General features: G+C 38.1%; 1 protein-coding gene across 2 annotated transcripts in view; it reads right to left on the reverse strand.

Annotated features, from left to right (window-relative positions):
• Pi4KIIIalpha (phosphatidylinositol 4-kinase III alpha) overlaps positions 1-23,395 on the reverse strand; it is a 61,379-nt gene that overhangs the window by 4,550 nt on the left and 33,434 nt on the right. For both annotated transcript variants that reach the window (XM_088267993.1, XM_088267992.1), the window contains exons 14-32: positions 22,908-23,009; positions 21,354-21,555; positions 20,644-20,781; positions 20,072-20,176; positions 18,818-19,009; positions 18,042-18,228; positions 17,522-17,618; positions 16,940-17,043; positions 12,598-12,730; positions 11,272-11,346; positions 9,994-10,223; positions 9,001-9,131; positions 7,774-7,923; positions 6,094-6,275; positions 4,703-4,832; positions 3,656-3,835; positions 2,644-2,764; positions 2,314-2,504; positions 925-991 (exon numbers count right to left, since the gene is read on the reverse strand). In XM_088267993.1, coding sequence (XP_088124119.1) covers positions 925-991; positions 2,314-2,504; positions 2,644-2,764; positions 3,656-3,835; positions 4,703-4,832; positions 6,094-6,275; positions 7,774-7,923; positions 9,001-9,131; positions 9,994-10,223; positions 11,272-11,346; positions 12,598-12,730; positions 16,940-17,043; positions 17,522-17,618; positions 18,042-18,228; positions 18,818-19,009; positions 20,072-20,176; positions 20,644-20,781; positions 21,354-21,555; positions 22,908-23,009 — 2,717 coding nt within the window. The remainder of the gene's footprint in view (positions 1-924; positions 992-2,313; positions 2,505-2,643; positions 2,765-3,655; positions 3,836-4,702; positions 4,833-6,093; positions 6,276-7,773; positions 7,924-9,000; positions 9,132-9,993; positions 10,224-11,271; positions 11,347-12,597; positions 12,731-16,939; positions 17,044-17,521; positions 17,619-18,041; positions 18,229-18,817; positions 19,010-20,071; positions 20,177-20,643; positions 20,782-21,353; positions 21,556-22,907; positions 23,010-23,395) is intronic.

Raw genomic sequence — 23,395 nt, forward strand, 5'->3', positions numbered from 1 at the left:
AAAGGAATGGGTAAATGATCAAGAGTTATTTTTATGAAAATTGTAAAATGTTTATATTAGGTTGAAATCGTTAAAAACAAAAAAAAATATTTAAAAAGAACTCCACCGACAAGACACACAAGGTGGCTTGGTGTGTCTCTGCAAAAAAATTGTTTTAAATATGTAAAATTGTGATTTATTTAAATATTTACAATTTATGTTAATAAAAAATAATTTAAAAAAAAAATAAAAAAACCTAAAGAAATGCGTTTCTTTAATTTTTAATTTAAAAGTGTTCCGCCGATAAAACAGGGTACGACAGGGAAAAAACAAGATGGCGACGTTCTGTCAGTTTTGAGAAGGAGTTGATAAGTGTTGTTTTTTGTTTTACAGTATTTTGAGTTTCATATTATAAAATGTATTTTTCATTCTTTTTTTTTACTTGTAACATATAACTTGAGAATAAAAGTAATATGTACGAGTATCAATATAAACGAGTGACTAAGTATCTGGACATGTGATTTAATTGTGTGACTAAGATATGTTCCTTATTTTTACGATGTAAAATTGTTTCTGGGTGAGTTTTTATGACGGGAGTATGCGATTGGTATATTTTTGTGCGATAATATATCCTATTTACTATACTCATTTATTGTTTTACATTTTATATTTTGCCCTGTGCTAGTTTTTTTAAAATTTCTTATACATATATTTGACTTTCTTATTTGTGTTTCAGTCTTGTTAACCTTAATCCCATATCCCAAAATCAGAAATGGAAATTGCTGGAAATTGAAAATGTATGTAATTTGTTTTAAAATATGTATATATGTTTTAAAATATGTATATAAAAAAAGGTAAAAAAAATATTGTAATATATATATCCAGTAAACTGCTTTGTCTCTGAGACATCTATAACAAAATCCAATTGATGAAATAATTTCTTACCGCTTTTGTAGTCTATATCGATAACCATGGAGTCGGGATTGGAAGGCAGATAGCAACCGGGCTGAACCTAAAGACAAAAAAATTATATATATATATACATATATACATTTTTTAGTTTTGTTTTTGTTTTGATATTGTTACAAAAAATACTAAACTTAACAACATTTTGAGTGCGTTTAAACATTTGTTTACAAATTCGGGGTTTGTTTTCACTTACGAGTTACTTATATTGATATCTCAAGATGGATAAATATGAAAGCCCGGCTTACAAGGTTTTTTGTTAATTAAAAATAAAAAAATAAAAAAAACCCGCAAAGCCTCTATTTTTAGAAGCTTGTCTGCAGGTAGGATAGTGAGGATTGAATTTGATTTAAAACCCTTATCCGCACCCCAATGGTGCATAGGGCACTGCATCATATAAATGCAGTGTTATCTTGATCATTAACATGAAGGAAAGGTGATCAGCCTTCCGCTTCAGATACCAGTCCAGGGTAATATTGAATAAATATTAGAGTGAAAAAAATCGCTTCTATTTATTTGACCCTCCGTGGGAATCGAACCCGGGACCTCCAGTACGGTAGCCGAGGGTGCTGACTATTACACTACGGAGGCGGACAGGATAGTAAGGATAGGGAAGGTTAATGTGAAAATACTTCACGAACACCCAGACTAATTGAAATTAAATCATTCTTGAATTTATTTTGCAATCGGCGGGAATCGAACCCGCAACGCCGGTTTCGCAGTCGAGCGTCTACCTAACTACGCCATGCGCCTGACAATGTTCTGTTTTCATAAGCCCTGTAAATACCCAGACTTCCGTATTCTTCTTCATCCATGTTGAGAAATCAAAATGATTTGTAATTTTGTTGAATTACTTGGTGTTGCACTTTGTTATTTCAACACATTTTTTTCCGGGAAACGTTTCAAAGCGTCTTTTACATACTGTTGGTAGAGAGCGGGAGCACTTATAAGCGTTCTATTTGCTTACTTTTGATAGAGCGCGAGAGTCGTCAAAAAACATTGTACAGATTGTATAATGGTCTGCTGTTACTTGCGATTAGTATACAACCCAAATTAGTATACTAATTAGGGTCGGGGTTGATGAAAAAACCGCCCAACAACAATGCATTAATATCGTTATCTTAAAACAGTGATTTTAATTAAATTTTTAATGGCTGCTTTAAACACATTAACAACGTATTACAGTGTTGTATACAACAATGTACAGACATTTTTCTGTAGGTTAGAAGCACCAAAGGACTATGATTTGATCCAATTACTAAATATGTTATTTCTCTTTGGTTTTTTTTCACCCCTTAATAAGATGGGAGCCCCGCCAACAATGTGTTAAAATCGTTTCGGAATTAATTCAAAATGTTGTCATCAAACCTTGATCGTTTTCAGCGCCTCGAGGCAGGCCTTTTTTCTCTCAGCTCCCTTGGGGTACGGCCTTATCTCTCCGCTGATGTTGGTGATCTTGCTGAAGAAATCAAACTCCCTCTCGTAGAAGTTCTTGGCCGGTCCCGACAGCGATGAGATGATGCTCTTGATGAGGGAATCCAGGGTGTCAAATAGCACGGCTGAAAACAAAAATTATCTTTGGTCATTACAGAATATATTCAAAGCCCACTTATAAATAAAATTTGTTTTACTGTGTTCATTGTCACTTTCAGCAGAGATCTTGTGGTTCTATGAGTGATTTGTTGTGATCAGACTTACGATCTTTGATTTGCATTTCCTCATCCGTGTACATGTTGGTCCTCATGTTCCATATGAGCTGGTGGGCCACTAGCTGGGACTTGCACGCTATCACCTTAATGAACTCCGTAACGTATCCCATCTGAAACATGTTTAAAAAGCTATTTATTTTACTTTATTCATTCATATTTCTATCTGAACCCATTATATATAAATTTTTGTTTTATATGTTATTTTAAAAAAAAAGTACTTATAATAAACCAACCATCACACTGCTTCGCTGTAGGGGTGGGCAGAGAATAGAATGCTACACCATTCTGTCTTTTGAAAAAATCTTCGTCTCTTCTACATTTATGCATCTTTTCATTCATTTTTTATAAACCTTCATACGCACTTGATGGTGTATAGGGAACTGTATCATATAAAGGCAGTGTTATCTTGATCGTCAACACATGAAGGCAAGGTGATCAGCCCTCCGCTTAATGTACCAGTCCAGGATAATATGTATTGAATAAATATTAGAGTAAAAAAAATGACTTATATTTATTTGACCCCCCTGGGAATCGAATCTGGGACCTCCAGTATGGTAGCCGAGCGTGCTGGCCATTACACCACGGAGGTGGACAAATCTGCCTCATACATACCCGTTGATTATTCAAACTCTTGAACTGACCACCCCAAATATTAGAAATACTTGATCGGATTGAAATACTACATTCGCCTCATATATTTTTTTACTGTTTTTTCTTCACTCATTCCTTTGAACAAGAATTTAGAAAGGTGTCCTCCGTTCTTTTGAATGGAGGACACCTTTCTACATAAATAGACCCATACACAGTTACAGGCAGTCTCACCGTTTCGTGTCGGAGCGCCTGCACCAGGATCGGTACGTAGAAGAGCACTGCGTCAAATACTTGAAATACTTCATTCGCCTCATTTTTTTTACTGTTCTTTCTACACTCATTCCTTTAAAAAATAATTTATAAAGGTGTCCTTTCTTAATAGACCCACAAACAGTTAGGGGATGTCTCACCGTGTCGTGTCGGAGCGCCTGGACCAGCTGCGGTATGTAGAAGAGCACCGCGTCGGCCGGGTAGCTGCCGAGCACGCGCACGGCGTACTGCGCGGAGGTGGGGTGCGGGGGGTACTTGCGCGAGAAGAAGGACAGCGCCTCGATCGGGGAGATGCGCGCCCACGTGAGCATGTGTACCAACTGCGGAATAAATTACACATTGTTTCGTGAACAAGACTGAGAAAGAGCCGAAGGGGACAGCTATTAACTCCACAAAGTTGTCAAGAGATGGCGGTTCTGATTGAGACGCAAAAGCGGTTGGTAATATACTCTATATCGTAGTTATACAGGAGAAAGTGACCAAGTGCATTTTTTACAAAAACATGATCATTGACTATTTGATATCTTACTAGCTTAATATTGCCCTGAAAAAATCCCAAAGTATTTTAAACTTGTAAGTATAATAAATTGATTTGTTAAAAATGACAAAATGCATTGATGTTTATTTTCTTGCCAAGAAAAATTGACTTAAATGGCCCTCCTGAACACTTTATAATTTGTTAGTTGGTCACTTTCTCCTGTACGACTACGATATATAAAAAGCATTCCTTACTTTTTTCCTTTTTTATTTTTTTAGTTGTGCTATATATGTTATTTGCATCAATTTATTGCATATTGTTTATTCCACCTTGACGTGTAAAAATGTAGCTTTTTGGATAAATACACAGTTTTACAAAACTAACTTTTCGCGGAAACAAATTGGTTTAATTTGCTTTGTTTTTCTCGTTTCCCTTTAAGTATTTTTATAATATTACAACTAATTATTAAATGTAAATGATCAATAAATCTAAATTTCGTTGTATAACTTATTGAAGAAAAAAAAACAAAATGTGAATTGAAAGTTTTTGCACAACCCTGAAGGAACCCCTAGTTCAAAATGTATCTGATACTTCTATAAATCATGATGTCAGATCTGACGGATCCGGTATTTCTCACTAGAGTATCGAAAGCCGATATATCGGATTTTGGTAACCAAAGGGTTATATACTTAATATGTTTGATGTATACCTCTATGGAATCGTTGAGGAGAGCGTCTGTGGTGACCAGGTACTGCAGGGCTTGGGGAATGTGCGACACGGCCAGGGGGTCCACGCGCACCTTCCAGCGCAACTCTTGAACTATGGCTTCATTCTTAATCCTGCAGGAACAAAATGACTTAATATTAATCCTAAAAACTTTACTACTGAAACCAAATGCCAAAGACAAATAAAAATCATATAATTTCATTAAAAAATAAATATTGTAAAATGTACCCTCGGCACGATAAAACCTAGTGAGGACACATTTTTATAAATTGTAATCATGTGTGTGATTAAAAAAATATATGCATATATAAACCATTCAATAATTTTATTTATATTGATATCTTAACCGGATCCACGCGGCTCGCATAACCGTATGTGTTTTCATAAAACATGTCCCATACGCGGCTGACATGTTTGTGTTTTATCATTGCTCCAAGTTTCGAACCTCAGTTCAACTTGGAGGGATTTTTTCATGGTGTGGAACTTTGGATAAAATAATACGTCAATCCTTGGCCTTATGACATCTGTTGAAATATTTGACTAATAATTTGTAACATCACAAGGATAAATAAAAGAACAGATCCCTGATTTTTCTTGCGGTCGGTAATTAGTCCGCGCCATTATCATGCCCTATATCTGTCTCACTCTCGACGCTACGCATCGCCAGTGGGTAAGAGTGACACACAATGCGTGCTTTGATTTATTTATGTTACGATCTTATTTGTTATATTACGATATATTTCAAGAATAATGTGACACAAGTGTATTATAGAGTACCAAAAGGCACAATGAATCCCATTGAACGTTTTTGTTTAGGAAAATAAATTGTTTCTTAACTAAATACATGATAAAAGTAATCATTTTAAAAACGGTGAAATACCGCCGCGTACGGGCGTCTCTCAGGTACAAAGTTGACGCGGTTAAAAGGTTAACGAAGAATGGTATGGAAGTCTGTGTATTTACAGGCTTATGACCTGTCATAGGCTGGTTAAGTGGTCACTTTACACACATACAACATTCACCATTCTACCCATGATTGACAACTGCACTATTCAAGTATTCGGAACACCTACACGTATCATTAATCTCATGACACTGTACATGTAACTTCACTAGAGCCACTAGCGTTGGATTGAGAAAGTTTTTATTTAGCATACACAAATAAAAAAAACTATACTCTTAGTTGTTGTTTTATTATATAAAATGTAGTTTCACCGATCAATATCATTAATCTCATGACATTGTACATGTCAGTTCACTGAGATCCATCTGGTCATCTGGCGTTGGATTGGGAAAGCTTTGATTTGGATGTATGCAAGATGCCCTATTGCGGTATATGGATGTTACGGCTGTGTTGGTGTTCAGTTTGCCTACCTCTCGGGCAGGAAGACGGCGAGCGCGGGGCTGATCTCCCAGGCCAGGCGCAGGTAGTCCTTCCAGGCGCGCTCCGTGCTGGGCTTGGAGCGCCACGCCGCGATGTTGTCTTCCCCGGGCACGGCGAGCTCCGCGCGCGTCCCCGGGTTGTGCCAGATTATCAGGAACTCTATCTCCACAGCCTGGAGACACACACACACACGCACATGCACATTAGTGATACCATACACGTGCATAACGAGAGGATAGTCAGAAGAAAGAAGAATACCCTGGACTGGTACCAAAAACGAAGGACTGATCAGCTCGACTGTCCAAACTTAAAACACAGTAAGAGAAATTTTTTTCGTAGTACGTTTTTTTTGCATTTTTGGACTAAGTAGATTCTACTTAGTACAAAAATGCAAAAAATACATACTACAAAAAAAATGTCCCTTACTGTGTTTTTAGTTTGGACAGCCGAGCTTTCCTTCATGCATTTAACAATGAATATAACACTACTTTTATACAATGCCGTGCCCTATGCGCCATTAGGAGCAGATAAGGGTTAAAAGGAGAAATAACCAGGGATCTCTAGTATCGTAGCCTAACCTAACCATTCTAAACCATTTAAAAAAATAAAAATAAATAGGAGTTGCATTTATTATTTACCTTGCTTATTACGTACAAGGTTTATAGATCATCAAGTGGATTTTTGGTTCTTCTAGCTAAAAAACATGTATTATTTAAATTTGTGTTGGGAACAGGAGGGATAATCTAGTGTGGGCCAGTCAGGAACTTGTCAGCATTTGCTCATTGCTGGGAGGAAACCACGTAAAACTCCTCAGGAGAATCCGGACTGCTAACTGTTGTCAACAGGCTATTCGTTCCACTAGAAGAGGGTTCGGCATTCTGTGTCCCAGCTTGGTTTATGGTGCCAATGTTCTTCACTATTTTCATCGTGTAGATGCCATCATTTGCGAGAGTTATTTATGAACTAATACAGATGAACAGATATCACCCATACTTAACCCTTAACCAGTTAACTGCCAAAAGCTTCTTAAGACACATAATTTTCTGTGAACGGAGCGCCGCTCATACAAAAATTACGTCTTAAGACGCGCCGTTTTAAATGGGCTTTTACTAAAGAAAATCAATTATTTAAAATGTACAAATATATTGAACGCATAGTGACATTTATTGAGAATATCTTTGCATGCTTAGAATTGAAACAGAATTTGTTTTTCCCACTTTAAGAGAGCTTTGTTGTTCGAACAACTGATGGCCCTCAGGGTTGTCCAATAATCCTCAAGATGCCGTCACTGCCGAATCTGATGACAGTGATTTTAGTGTCGATTCTGATGATTTTTAATTTTTAATTTTTTAAAATCATAATGTGTGTGTGTGTATACTTTTAATATTAAACTAACATAAACAATTACTTTTGACATATAATTTAGTTTTCATATTTTCTATGACAAATTTTGTGGCAACCCAGCACCATGAACAATTAATTTTATGATTATGGATAAATGACTGCACGACTGGCGAGCTCTTCATTTATTTGTTTTATAAATAAACATTATTACACTTTCAATGACGATATGTTTAGAAGGTTTTATTTTTATCGTAAAATTCGCGGCATGCTGGGTACCGCCATACATGTACCTACCGGCAGTTAAAAGGTTAAGGTGGAAAAATTACCAAAAGCTCCAGTATGAGGTTCCTCTTCTTCATGTAGTCCTTGACGAAGACGTCAGCCGGATTCTTGGCGTTGAGTTTCACAGACCGGGCCGATCTCTTCCCGACCACACTCCCCGCAGTGCTACCAGACGGAGCTGACGATAAGGGAACCTAGAATTAAAATCATATTCAACAGAATCTAACTAACCATCACACAACCATCACACCGAGGTAGCACTTTTCCAATAAGAAGGAGCAATAGAAAGGAGCGGTTCAATTTTTTTCCTTCAGACTCAGCAGATTGACAACTTTTCTCTTTAATATATTTTTTTTATCTATCATTATCATTATCATGTCATAATCCACATCTGTATAAGCGCCCTTGAAGTAGTATTTTACGAAAATGGCGCTATATAAATTACCCAAAATTATTATTATGATTTCAATCTCTAGAAATTGTAAACCCACAATATTAATGTAATCAACTAACCGTCACATCACTTACGGCAGAGAGAATAGAATGCCACACTGATCTGTCTTTGCAAACAATCTTTGCCTCTTTCTAATCCATTCATCTTCTCATACATACACCCCGATTATTCCCACAACGTCTCAGTATTTAAATACATCATCATCCTAAATTTTTCTCCGTTTTTCTCCACTTCTATTGCCAACAACACTCGCCTCATACTGATTTTACTGTTCTTTCTTCACTCATTTGAATCACATGCCCAAACTATCTCAAAACACTTTGTTTTTGAGTGGTATAACACAAAATGAATGACAATGATTAGGAGAGTGTTATATTACCATATCGCAAAAGTTAACAATGATTTTAAAATGCAAAATATGATAAGCGGTGTTGTGTGAGCCGTAGCTAGATTTTAAAGTGATGGATTAACAACATATTCCCAGTATCCACCCTTTTTTCTGAACCCAATTCTAGAATTGCGGTCATAATTTCTAAAATGATAAAACTTTACGCATTTAAACTACAAAAAATTTATTAATTGTTATTATTATTTTGTTTATAAATAAAAATAAGACTTGACACTGGCAGAAACATCCTCTCACTGGGAGACAGCCAGTTAAAAAAAAACATAATGACAAGACTTCATTCTCTCTAATAGCAACATGACTAATTAACTAAGTTATAGGGCTCCAAATGCGTCTCTCGAAAAGTAGCTACTTTTCCCTCACATTCTTATGGCTGGCAACACTCGACGACTTGGGATAAGTGAGACTTACCGTGTTGATCCAGCCACTAGCTGGTTGGCGACCAAAGTCGCTTCCATTAGCTGAAGATCTGTTCTCCGGGGTGTTGAGAGTGAAACTGCTGGGTGACAACGCCACAGTGCTCGGGTTGTATACATCAAAATCTAAACAAACAAACATTTAAAAGGGTTACATTTAGGAAATAATAAAATTGAAATATTCCTCTTCTTGAAGAATAATCTTCGTACCGTGTCAGGTCCCCCTGATATCGACTATCATTTGAGAGTATGTGTCCCTGTCTTGGGCAGCCCCTCAACTGTCCTGATCTCGTATATTCCGGAGTCAGCAGAAGTCAACCATGTTAGATACTTAACAAATTTGGAACCGATCCCATTGAATTTGTATTAGAATAATTGATTCCTTATACGGATTTTCGATTTGCGGCCAAGTTTTGTGGAGCGTATCTAGGCCGTAAAGCGAGGTATGGGTGTATAGTTATATTGTAGAATACTACGCATTCCATAGACCGATATGGACAGCAATGTGAATATGCTTCAAGGAGCAAGAATAGAAAGACAGTGGCTGGCTGATATCAATGTCCGGAAGTTGTCCTATCTGAGTTATTGGATCTAAAAGAGCGTCGACGAAGTGTAGGCAGCTAATGTTGCTGTCACGGCCATACACAATGCCCATCACTGTGGGCAAACTTCATTGGCAAAAGCTAACCTAACCTAACCCAGCCGACCTCCTGAGGGGTTACATTTGGAATAATGAAACATCATGAGAAATTAAAAATATCGTCTTCTCCACCTAATCATACAAGGAAAGATTGAGGGGCGAAGAGCTAAAGGACACCGAAGGACATCATGGCTGAAAAACCTACGACAATGATTTGGCAGAAGCACCAAATCTCTGTTCCGAGCTGCAGCATCAAAATTGAAGATAGCCATGATGATCGCCGATCTTCGTTACGAGTGGCACAGAAAGAAGAAGAATGAAACATCTAGATAGTGTCAGATGGAGTACCTCCAATGGCGCTGGCCTTGAGGTACTTCTTGTCCGAGTGCATGACCTGCCAGAACTTGACCAGCACGATGATGTCCTCGCGCAGGGGGGCTCCGTGCTTGGAGGGGCAGCGCGGCTCCCGGCAGAAGTAGTCCAGGCAGGCGCTGTACACGCGCTCGCGCAGCACGTTGCGCGCCAGCGAGCGCGCCACCATGTCGCCCTGCAGCAGCGATAGCCCGCACGACAGCAGCCTGCAGGGAGACGCGCTCATTAACTACTTGAAAATTTAATTTTAACGAGAAAATTTGCCGATGTAAGAAATCGTCACCGACAAGTCGAAACAAGACTGCCCGAACACCCCTCGTGTTATTATCAAACCAACTCCGCTTAAAAATGGCTAGACATACTAAATATCAACTAAGGCTAATAAGGCATGCTAAATATCAAGTAAGGCTAAGGCATATTAAATAACAACTAAGTCATACTAAATATCAACTATAGCTAAGGCATACTAAATATCAACCAAGGCTAATACATATTATTATTTATTGAACCATGTCCGTTCCCTAGGTGGAGCATGTGGAGTCCACAAACTGTCTCCAGGCTTTTCTGTCACTTGCTAGCTCCTTTGCATCGTCCCAAGTCAGATCCGCGTCCCGAAGTTCTGACGTTCCTCTCGGGTTAGTCAATAAAAACAAATATTCTTCTTCAAACCCTAATCCGCACCCCAATGGTGTATAGGGCACTGCATCATATAAATGCAGTGTTATATTTATCGTTAACATATGAAGGAAAGGTGATCAGCCCTCTGCTTCCATTCCAGGGCAATATTGAATAAATATTAGTTTTTTTTATTTTAATGTTCTAATGTCCAAGTGACTCTGAAATCTAGCTAGGGCGTATGCAACACCGCTTATCATGACCCTACTTAGGCTTCAACTTTTTAAGTTTCATAGCCTATGCCTACTCGTGAGTGGATTTACTCTTTACGTTTAAAGTTACTTTAATTTCATGTAATTCATGAGTGAAAATTCTAGGCGAAAACACTCGCTATCTCGCTAGAGGCATGAGTTTATATATATTTATTTGAGTGGACAAATCACTTGTATTTATTTGACTCCCCCCCCTGTAAATCGAACTGGGGACCCCCAGAGCGATGTTGGAATACGAGCAGCACTCGGGCTCATCATTACAATGCAAACTCCTTGCCGGAGTCACACTCGGGCTGAACTGGGAACTGGTTAAGCCTTCTAGATCACCACAGATCATCTCCAGAGCAGGTAAGGAGTTGCAACTCACCTGAATCTGACACCGACGGCGTCAACATGCCTATTCTGTGGGCTGTCTCTTGAGCCTACTGACATCGGCAAGGACCTAGAATACATATTCATTTATTAAAACACATTAACAATATTTGTCCATGATAGGATCCATGTGGTACACGACAATATCAGAGTTTGATGTATATTTATTTAACATTTTTTCATCTAACCCTTATCCACACCCAATGGTGCATAGGGCACTGCATCGTAGTGACGCAGGGTTATCTTGATCGTTACTAACATGAAGGCTAATGTTCTTCAGGGACCAGTCCAGGGTAGTACATATTGAATAAATATTAGAACGTAAATTCAGTAACATTTATTTTCACCCCCCCCCCCATGGGAATCGAATCCGGGACTTATGGCGTGGTAGCTAAATACGCTAACCATTACACTGCGGAGGCGGACAAGATTTATTTAATAAAGTTCCACAAAATATTACAATTTAATTGATTATAAGCTAGACATTTCTACTTTTCACATATCTTTTAAATATGATGATTTGGTTGTGTTGTATCATTAATAGATGGCATTGGCAGTCCAAATCCCGACATAACCGGGAAGTATTCCAGAAATAATCACTACGCCCCAAACGTCGGGCCACACGCTATCTGACCAGCTATTTTGTGGGCCACATGCTATCTGACCTGGTATTTTATGGCACCACAGTTGGAGCAGTATGGTGAAGAAGTAAAGGATTATTATGAAAGCTGTCCCACCGCATTCCCAGATCTGATACAGAAGCATCTAGGCTTCCTGACAGATTTTCTCTTGCAAAGCAATTTTTTTTTTCTTCTCTTCTTCTTCATCTTGTTGGAGGCCTTGTGGCCTATTTTTTAAGAGGGATTAGCCTCCTGCGATGTCGATTCCCAGCTATCGACTCATCTCTTTTGTGGTCTGCCCGGGAGTCGTCTACCATGGGGTTAGCCATACAGTACGATGTGGGGGAGTCTGGATGGTTCCATTCTCCTCACATGCGCATACCAATGTCTCCTTCGTTGCCTTCCCCACCTAACGACATCTTCGATCTCGCATATTTCCCTGATCCTGGCGTTTCTTATTCTATCTCGAAGACTCTTGCCTGATATGCTTCTTAGAGTCTTCATTTCTGACACTCTAAGCGCGTTTTTTGTGGCAACGGTGTACGCTCTACTTTCGATTCTATACGTCATGATGGGTCAGACACAATTTTTTTTTTGGAAATTGAAAAAGTGAAACAAAATTGTATCTCGATTTTACTGTGAATTTACATTTAAAAGCTTTCAATAGTAAAGGATTAAAGAACAAATTCTCTGTAACGTACCGGTGAATCAGGGTGGCCAACATATTCACCTTCTCTTGGCTGCTATACTTGGCCGTGTCGGCCAGTTGGCACAGGAAGCCAACCCATACTCCGTGAGGAGCGACAAACGGTGACATTGGCTCCAGCTTGCAACCTGTAACACTATAATAATTAGTATTTTGTACAAATTTTGTTTTAGCATAGTTATTGGTTAAATATTGACATACTAAGCATACAGTGGATCCTCTCATAACAAGTAATTTGCGTAACGAGCGAAAATAAATCCGAAAAAGTTGTTCCCTTAACCTATTAAACGCGTTAACTTTGTTCCTAAGAGACGCTCGTGCGCGGCTGTATTTCGCCGTTTTTTAAATGATTACTTTTATCATGTATTTAGTTAAGAAACGATTTATTTTCCTAAACAAAAACGTTCAATGGGATTCATTGTGCCTTTTTGGTACTCTATAATACACGTGTGTCACATTATTCTTGAAATATATCGTAATATAAACAAATTAGATCGTAACATAAATAAATCAAAGCACGCATCGTGTGTCACTCTTACCCACTGGCGATGCGTAGCGTCGAGAGTGAGACAGATATAGGGCATGATTATGGCGCGGACTAATTACCGACCGCAAGAAAAATCAGGGATCTGTTGTTTTATTTATCCTTGTGATGTTACAAATTATTAGTCAGATATTTCAACAGATGTCATAAGGCCGAGGATTGACGTATTATTTTATCCAAAGTTCCACACCATGAAAAAATCCCTCCAAGTTGAACTGAGGTTCGAAACTTGGAGCAAAGTGAAAACACAAACGCTTATGTCAGCCGCGTATGGGGCATGTCTTGTTAAAACACATACGCTTATGCGAGCCGCGTGGATCCGGTTAACAAGCGATTTTTCACATAACGAGTAACAGAGGGAGGGCAAGTACCTTTTTCACAACATTCACTTGTGAACCAGGGCTTTTGTGAACAGTTTTCTAGTTAAAACTGAGTTTTCTAGTCAAATCTAAATTATATTCTACATATTTGTACACTACTTAACAATTTATAAGTAATTTTATTTGAATAAACGTTAAAAAAATAGTTTTCTAATTATTTTTTGAAATCTCATCAAAGATGAAGAAGAATATGGAAGTCTGGGCATTTACGGGGCTTACGACCGTCATAGGCTGGTTTAAGTGATCACTTTACACACGTGTAACATTCACCAATTCTACCCATTATTGACAACCACACTACTCAAATTCTTGGAAGTTCTATATATTTGAACCAATTTAGAAACTTTGTTCTTGAATCACTGAACTTCACTAGAGACATCTATTGGTGAGATGTAAAGAAGCTTTTTTATTAACCTTTTAAATGCCAGTAGGTAGAACTGTAGCTGTGCACAGCAGGCCGTGAATTTTTAATCAAAATAAATCATTTTTAAATTTTATTTTTATCAATTAAAAACATTACACTTTGATAGGATATTTAAATGACTTACCAAATTTATTCAATGTACGACGTATTTGCTTCCCTTCACTTAGATAAACATACTTTAATTTTTCAGAAAATGTCAGGGTTGCCACAACTTGTCACAGAAATATGGGAACTTGCATTAGAAAAATATTAACAATTAATTAAAAGACTCTATTATTAAGATCGATTGTTTTTTTAAATTGTAAACTAAATATATATATATATATTTTTCTTTTTTTTTTCTTTTTTTTTTTTTTTTGAAAATAAAATTAAAAGTCTTCTAATGTATGGTATTGTTCGAAACACGGTTCAATGCAGAGAGCCACTTTGCACTGCTTGCAGTGATACCTCGATTCTTTTCTTTTATTTTTTGATAGGCATACTACGCATCTGGCCGTAGGTGCTGCTTTTTTTGCAGTTGGAGGTAGTTTGTCCATAAAGTGCCTTTCGGTTAGACGTGATGGCAGATCCGCCTTTCTTTTCCTATGGGTACATTTCGAGGGTATATTAGGTTTATGTTGTTGAATCAGTTGCCTTATCACCTCCATCTGAAACTGTGCTAGCGGCATACGTTTTCCTGTTTTTTGTCGGTGAAGTAAATGGGCATTCAGTAATGCTAGGTCCATTAGGTGAAAGAATATTTTTTTATACCACCTCATTGTCTTCCGCGATGAGTGGACACTCGACAAAACCATATCAGATTGGTCAACTGCACCCATGTTCTTGTTATAGTCTTGAACACTTTCAGGTTTGATTATTGGTTCATTCCGGTATGTGGTTTTGCCTGTTTCGCTTAGAATAGGTGGATGAAGAGTTGTGAGCATACAAACCTCCCTTTTATCCTTCCAAATTTGGGCCGAAAGGGTGTCGGTATGAAAATTTTTCATTTCCCCCTTCTTCAGTTTTTCAGTGAACTTTGGCATACCTTTTCGGTTTCTTCTTACAGTACCACAAGCATTCGTTTTCCGATCATGGAGCCTTTGGAGTAAAAGAGGACTAGTGTACCAGTTATCAATGTACAGTGTATGTCCCCGATCTAAATATGGCTCCATGAGTGTCATGACTAAGCTCCCTGATATGCCTACATGTGGATGTGGTACGTATTCTGTCGTTTTCCCAGTGTAAATAATGAAGTTCAGAACATATCCCGTAGCACAGTCACACAGTACAAAAAATTTAATCCCAAAACGGCTTGCTTTTGATGGAATATATTGCCTAAATGACAGTCTGCCTTTGAATAGAAGCAAACTTTCATCAATGCAAATATTCATGTAAGGAAACATGTACTCTCCAAATTTTTTTTTAAAATTATCCACTATGTACCTTATTTTGAACATTTTGTCCCCACCTGCTTGCTGAGTATTGTCACTAAAGTGGAGCATGCGAAGGATTATTTGAAATCTATTTCGAGACATGGTATCTGAATATATGGGGGAGTAAAGTAGAATGTCAGTTGACCAGTGGTCTTGAATTTTATTTCTCGAATTGCAGGCCATCAAGTGACACAAAGCCAAAAAAATGTATAGTTCCTCAATTGTTGTGTCAGTCCATTGTTTTAGCCTCCAAGTCAACTCATTGCAGTTGCTCTTTACATATTGGTACTGCTTATTTGTCTCATCACAAATGTAACTCATTAGGGTAGTAGACATGAAAAGTTTGAAGAAGTCTACTTCCCTTGTTCCAACATTTTCAATATTGGAACCTGAACTTGCACAATCGAAAGTATTAATTTTGGGAATAAAATCATCAGTTTTCCAATCGAAAACTGGCGTGGATTCGTCGATCAGAGATATATCAGGAAAATCTTGTTCGTCATCACCAATCTCAAAATCAACATCACTGTCATCGGAATCCGGAGTACGGCCGGCATCTTCCATGAAATCTTCATCCAATTGTTCATGTCCAGATGTATTTGGTTCACTCTCCATTGTCGGCTAAATAAATGTCCCAATTTACGTAAATCAAAAACACAGAAAACACACAGAGCAGAGTTGAAACACGAAAAAAACGGTAAACAAATGTACAAACAACACAGAAAACACACAAACAAGTTAAAAAATTGATAATTGTTCCGCACAAGTATCAAAAACTAACAAAAATCAATAAATTATAATAAACTTATTGACGCGCATCAGATATCGACAATAGACCCGCGAAAACTGACAACCCTATTTTAGTGACTCTGTCTTCTGTCAAACGAAGCTCGTGGGTAGATCTCTGTAAAATCGATAATATCAGAAAACTGTAATTTCGTCTGTTTAGTGAAGTACTACAAAATTATCCCAATAGATGTCTCTGTGTTTTCCATATTTTAAATTAACCAAAAAAACGGGACGTGACATGACACAGAGGCTCAAACCAGAGCGAGAATACTCGCTCTTTTTCTATAGCCGGCCTGCTGGGCACGGCCAAGAATGCGAGTAATCTCGCTCTTGGCACAGAAGCGGTTAAGCAGAAACTCTTATATTAGTATGTGAGATCCGAATCCTGGATTATAATCACACACATGAGAAACGCCAGAAAAAACCATTTTCATTTTTATTATTAAGCTTATAATTTGACCAGATAATTTATTTACAACATTTTGAGTGTGTCCAAATACTTGTTCACAAAATCTGGATTATCTCCAATTGCAGGAGTTATTTTCAATGAAAATAACTCCTGTAATTGGAGATAATCCAGATTTTGTGAACAAGTATTTGGACACACTCAAAATGTTGTAAATAGTTTTCTTTCGGCCCGAAACGCATTATCATATTTTACATTGATTTCTATGGGAAAAAATGTTTCGTATAACAAGTGTTCCCCTAATGAGTAAGATGCTGGAACGAATTAAACTCGTTATGAGAGGTTCCACTATATTTCGAAAATGAGAAATCGCAAAATGTACCTTCGTAGGCAGCTAGGGGACTAGTCTCTTCCGGCTGTACAGAAAACAGACCCATTTTCTTATCCACCGTGTATTGCCAGGCTGCAAACATTTCGTGTAGAAATCTGCAACCAAATTAAATGTTCAATCATCTCACAAGAGGGAGAGTAATAGACTCTATGATGAGAAGAGTAGTGGAATGGATGATAAGAAGGATAGTGGACTGAAAGATGAGCAGAATAGTGGAGTTTATAATGAAAAGTGTAGTGGACTTTATGATAAGAAAAGTAGTGGTCTTTATGATGAAAAGAGTAGCCGACTCTATCTTAAGAGTAGTGAAGTGTATGATAAGAAGAATAGTGGACTTTATGATGAGAACAGTAGTGAACTTTATTTTAAGAAGAGTAGTCAACTGTTGGAAGAGGACAGTAGTGGACTCTATGAATACTAGAATCATCTTGTTCATAGTTTCAAAGGTAATGGAAAAAAAAGCTAAGAGAAAGGACAAGGTATAAATGGAAGGGATTGGACTTGGATTGGGACTGCTTGTTGAAATTAACTCACTGCCTGTTGCCAAGCCCCCAGGGCTGGTCTCTTCCTTACCTCAATTCCAGGTCCGGGCGGCCAGTGATGAGCCACTGCCAGCAATCCAGTGTTGTGTTCATAGCATCTTCTGTGAATAGCTCCACTTGCGACCAGGCTGAAAGTATAATGGGGAAGTGTTTTGTATTATTATTCCAGTCTCAAACTAACCTTACTTACTTTACTTTACTTTTGTGTGGCTCCGGCTTCTTCTTCACCCGTGAGGGTTGCGTCTTTTGGAATTAGAATCTTAACTAACTAACCTAGAGATTAAATCATATAAATTCATACTACATTTTTAGCCCATTTTTCTAAACAAGGTTTAACCTGCTGAGGAGTAATTTTCTGTGGACAAAACTGTATCTGGTGAGTGAGTTTTTAAAAAATTTTATTACCATTTTTTTTTAATCATAGTCAATGGTATAAGCAACATATTTGAATAAACAAAAAAAATATTTATACCAGTAGACATGTTTTCATCAATCAAAATTATCCTAAAGTACTAAAGATTCCCACACTGACGGATTGGGATGACACTCACCGACCGCGTGCAGCAGGTTGCGGTGCAGGCCCGGGGTGGTGATGAGCAGGGCCGTGGCCCTCCAGAGGGCGCGCCTGTGGGCCGCCTCGCCGCCGCCGCGCCGGCACGCGGCCCACACGGCGCTGGCCACGCGCTCCGCCACGCGCCCGCGCTCGCCCTCTGGCGTGTCGTCTATCATGCCCGCCACCTGCGGAGACCGTACAATGTAAATAAATAAATAAAATTGGCTAAGTAAGTGTGAGGAATGTGGGTATGTTGGCGACACAGTGGTGACAACAACATAGCCGAAATTGTGTATATACCCGCATTGTCTGGTAAGGGCATTTTAGAACCAGTCACTCACTTAGATGTAACTCATATTATTTTTTGACATCTCATCAAAGATGAAGAAGAATATGGAAGTCTGGGCATTTGCGGGGCTGACGACCGTCATAGGGTGGTTTAAGTGATCACTTTACACACGTGTAAAGTGATCATTATCATCATGATTTTCATCTCACCAATAGATGTCTCTAGTGAAGTTCTAGTGATTCAAGAACAATGTTTCAAAATTGGTTCATATATATAGATCTAACCCATATAACCGAGTTAATACTAATCATCTTCAGCAACCTTAGTACAAAATAAATTTCAGGACTCTTGAGGTGGGGACTGACCGGATTCATAAATAAAATGAATCGCATATATTTATTTATTTGTGTTTTTAATATTAAAATGCAATTTATTAGACCATAAAAATCAGTGTTTAATTTCAATATTTAATATAAGTGACTTACTTCTCCGGCATATCGACTCCTGACGCTCAGCACACTGACAAATCTGGAGCTGTCGCTCTTGACGCAGCGCGGCCTCTTCTCCAGGGCCGTCATGGAGAGCGGCGCACTTAGCTGATTCAGCCCTGCGGCCTGTAGCAGCGAATCGGTGGCGAGGGCCAGCCCTGCGTGGTGCCACAGGGTCGAATTGGGCACCTGAAAATAATTTATCTATTTTAAAAATAATTTATAATAATTATTATTTTGAAGGTCTAGCAAACCAATTGACCAACAGGGATGGAGCAGAGAGAGTAAGAATGCACATTACTCAGACACCGCCAACAGATACAAACAGTGAGAGTGAGATGATCTTTACAACAAAACAAAAAAAAAAGTTTTAAAAAATCTCATTTTCAAATTACTTTGATAATTTTTTTTCACTATTATTTAAGCTAGACAAAATCTGGAAAGACCGGGGTATGAGTAACAACACCAAGATAAAGCTTGTCAGGGGTTTGGTCCACTCCATTTTTTGTATGCTGCTGAAACGTGGATCATAAAAGCAGCAGAAAGGAGAAAAATTGACGCTTTCGAAACATGGTGTTGGAGGCGAATGCTCCAAATTCCATGGATAGCTAGACACACTAACAAGTCCATTCATCAGGAGTTACACTTGGATGGCTTGACTCTGGCCAATGTCTGTACACGACGGATTCTTCAGTTTTTTGGACATGTTGCGTGTGGCAATGAGGATAGCCTGGAACGACTGGTTGTGATTGGTAGCCTGGACGGGATGAGAGGGATAGGAAGATCCCCACACGATGGACCAATCAAGTTAAGGCAGCAGCAGACACCTCGGTGGTTGGAACGCTACATGCAACGCAGTCAAGGGATAACTCGAGAAGAGTCATTGCCTCCACAAGGGTCATAACCCTCAGTAATGAGAAATAAGACGGAGAAGAAGATTATTAAATCCTTCTTCTTCTTATTGTAGGCCTTGCGGCCTGTTTTTAAGAGGGATCCTGCGACGTCGATTCCCAGCTATCGACCCATCTCTTTGGTGGTCTGCCCGGATCGTCTACCATACAGTGCGATGTGGGGTGGGAGGGGGGGAGCCTGGATGGTTCCATTCTCTACAGCGCGATGTGGGGGAGTCTGGATGGTTCCATTCTCCGTGTATTATTTAATCCGAGGTGATATTTTACATAAATGGCACCATATAAATCAACAAAAGTATAATATTATTAACAAGTTTTAGAAAGGTCAACAAAGATATACCTGATTGAGATACTCCTGCAGGTGTGACCGGGTGGAATGGGGAGCCCACTTCATGGCTTCCTGCACAATTCCCTGACATCGATCTGCGAAATCCTTCACGATACTCTGGAAAAGAAATAGTAATGATTTAACAATAGCACTGGCACAGCGAAGATTGGAAGGAAAGATGTAAGGTCAGAAAATAAAATAGATTTATAGATGTTTTTTTTTACAACATTTTGAGTGTGTCCAAATACTTGTTCACAAAATCTGGGTTATCTCCAATTACAGGAGTTATTTTCATATTATTGTTTTCATCTCACCTATAGATGTCTCTAGTGAAGTTCTAGTGATTCAATAACAATGTTTCAAAATTGGTTCATATATATAGAATTTTCAAGAATTTGAGTAGTGTGATTGTAAATAATGGGTGGAATTGGTGAATGTTACATGTGTGTAAAGTGATCACTTAAACCAACATATGATGGTCGTCAGCCCCGTAAATGCCCAGAATTCCATGTTCTTCTTCATCTTTGATGAGATGTCAAAAAAAAACAAAATAATAATAATAATAAGATTTAAAGATAGTTTACCTCTCTAGCTTCTAGAGTGTCCTGAAGTTGCAAGGTGAGGTCCGTGGAGGGGACCCTCAGCACGGGAGTCTCCTGGTTGGCATCCAGCTGCAGACTGAAGGACAGCACTTGCAGGATGTCCAGCATAGCCCAAAGGACCTGTAAACCAACATAGAGTTTTGTACTGACAATGACACACAGCGACTGTGTTTCGTCATTACCGATATCATCAGACTGGTAATGTAGGTGACGATAAAACCCGGTAATTGGTCAAATTAAATAAAAGTGGAAAAAACTAAACAGTTGTTTTATTATACAGCATGCATTGTTTCTTTACTGCCACATCATTTTGACATCTTTTCGGTGAAATTGGAAGCTTAAATTTTGATGTATTTTCTGAGAAATCTCAAAGTATTGATGTATTTTATGAGAAATCACAAAGTATTGTTGATTTTCGGGGGAATTGCAAGCTTTTGATGTATATTTGATGAAATTGCAAGCTTTTGGTGTATTTTTTTGTTAAATTTGATATATTTTCTGAGAAATAACAAACTATTGATGTATTTTTGGTGAAATTGTAAACTTTTGATGTATTTTCTTGAAAATCGCAAACTATCAATGCATTTGTAGCTAAATTGCAAGCTTCTGATGTATTTTCCCAGAAAAAATGAGTAAAATATGTCTGTTATCAAAACTCCCTCATGTTTGAGTTCCGGCAACACCGCACTCACCCGACAGTTCCACAGCAGGTGCGGGAAGCGGTCCACCAGGCCGGCCAGGTACTTGTCGGCCACCCGGCGGATCTGCTTGTGGATGTGGTTGAAGCTGACCAGCAGCAGCTGGGCGTGCGCCTCCAGCTCCCTCTCCCTCGCCTCGTCCTTGGGCTTGTTGGACATCACGTCCAGGAACTTTTGGAACACCCTGTCTCCGACACTGGAATACAAAATACAAGGTGTGATCATTTTTTGCTAATCTCAGCTGAGTAGGAAAAAAAATATTTTGCACGCTTGATACTAATCTGACCTAATCTAAAGTACGTAAAATCGAGCTACATACACACACATCAGTACTTTGCAATGCCCTCTATATTTTAAATTGTCAAACAACATTGTTAATTTGTTAGATGTGTATTAAGAAACATAAAATTTAAGTATTTTTGTAATAACTGTTTCTTATAAAACTAAACAATTATGGCTAAAAACAAAACTTCAATAAAAAAAATAAACAAAAATTCAATAAATGTTTTACTAAGTAAATACCACTATGTCTTCAAATCCATTGCGACACGTGTTTCGATGCATTCCGCATCATTTTCAAACACCGGAATGCATCGAAAGTAAAACTTAAATTAAAAATGTTTAGATTTTATCACTAAGTGACTGCCGAATCAATTAATGAAAATAATTTATTAATTTGTTTAATTAATGAACAAAGTGAATGGTGCACTGAAATCAGTTAAAGCAAATAAAAACCTATCAGCGGAAGCTAAGCTGGCAGTGCACAACGGAGTCCTGGTTCCAACTCTAATGTATGGAAGTGAAACATGGAGTTGGCAAAAGAAGGATGAAAGTAGACTGAATGCAGTCGAAATGCGATCTCTCAGAAGAATGTGCGACAAAACGATGTATGATAGATGTGCGAATAGTGAAATAAGGAAGGAACGCAAAGCTGAGATAAGCATTATCGATAAAATTAAGAAGGTGTGTTGAGATGGTTTGGACATGTAGAACGAATGAGTGAGGAAAGAACGGTAAAACAAATTTATGAGGCGAATCTAAGTGGAAAAAAGAGCAGAGGAAGACCGGGAAAAACATGGCACGATCAGGTATGCCAAATACTTGAAAGTGGTCAGGTTAGGAGTCGTAACAATCGGCGGGTATGTGTGAGGAGATGCATGAACGTGGAAGAGGCGAAGAATGTTTGCAAAGACAGAGTGGTGTGGCGTTCTATTCTCTCTGCCTACCCCTGCGGAGAAGCGGCGTGATGGTTAGTTAGTCAGATTTTTTTATTTATTCCGTCTGAGAATCTACATCTTTTTCTTGTAACCCTTATCCTTTATTTTAAATAATTAGAATATAGCAAACTATTAGCCAGAGAGTTAACTACTCAAGTTAACACAATTAGATTCTTATTTTTTAAAATAGGCTGCATGGGTTAACAAAAATAGAAATTGAAATATTTGTGCATGTAATAAAAGCACAAATATTTCTCTTTTTAATAAAAAAAGGAAAACAAATGGGAAGGAGATAGCTTCTTTATTATAAGTACATATGCTGAAGCTGTACCTGCAAACGCATTGCCACATTCCCAGTTTATCCTTCTGCAGAGCAGAATCACTCAAGTACTCCAACATCGGCTGCAAACTGGGCTCCGGAGAGTTGGAAACCCTGGAAGAATCATTAACATACAAAATATACATATTCATTTTCAAAGTTTTATCTACAGGATCATTCATTTCGTGGTTTCAAGTTGAAAGCGCTAGATTTTGACCCTTGTTGAACTCGGCTGTTATCTGAAGTGTTATAATATTATTTATTTATTTATTAATTGATTTGGCGTTTAATTTGTAGAACTCCATTTTAATTTATGTATTAATTTTAAATCAAACACAGATTTTTTGAGTCTGCAAAGTTGTATTTTATTCTCTAAAAAAATGGCCACGTCAATAAATTCTTCCTTTCCCAGAAAATAAATATAAGGGTACGTACCTACCTCCCCCATTAGCTACTGTTGTCTCCCATAAATTATTGCTGCACGCGTTAAAACTGTCAGT

This window comes from Brachycentrus maculatus, unplaced genomic scaffold (genome assembly GCF_059751285.1).
Source record: "Brachycentrus maculatus isolate JH-2025_06_01 unplaced genomic scaffold, ASM5975128v1 h1tg000310l, whole genome shotgun sequence".
Lineage (NCBI taxonomy): Eukaryota > Metazoa > Arthropoda > Insecta > Trichoptera > Brachycentridae > Brachycentrus > Brachycentrus maculatus.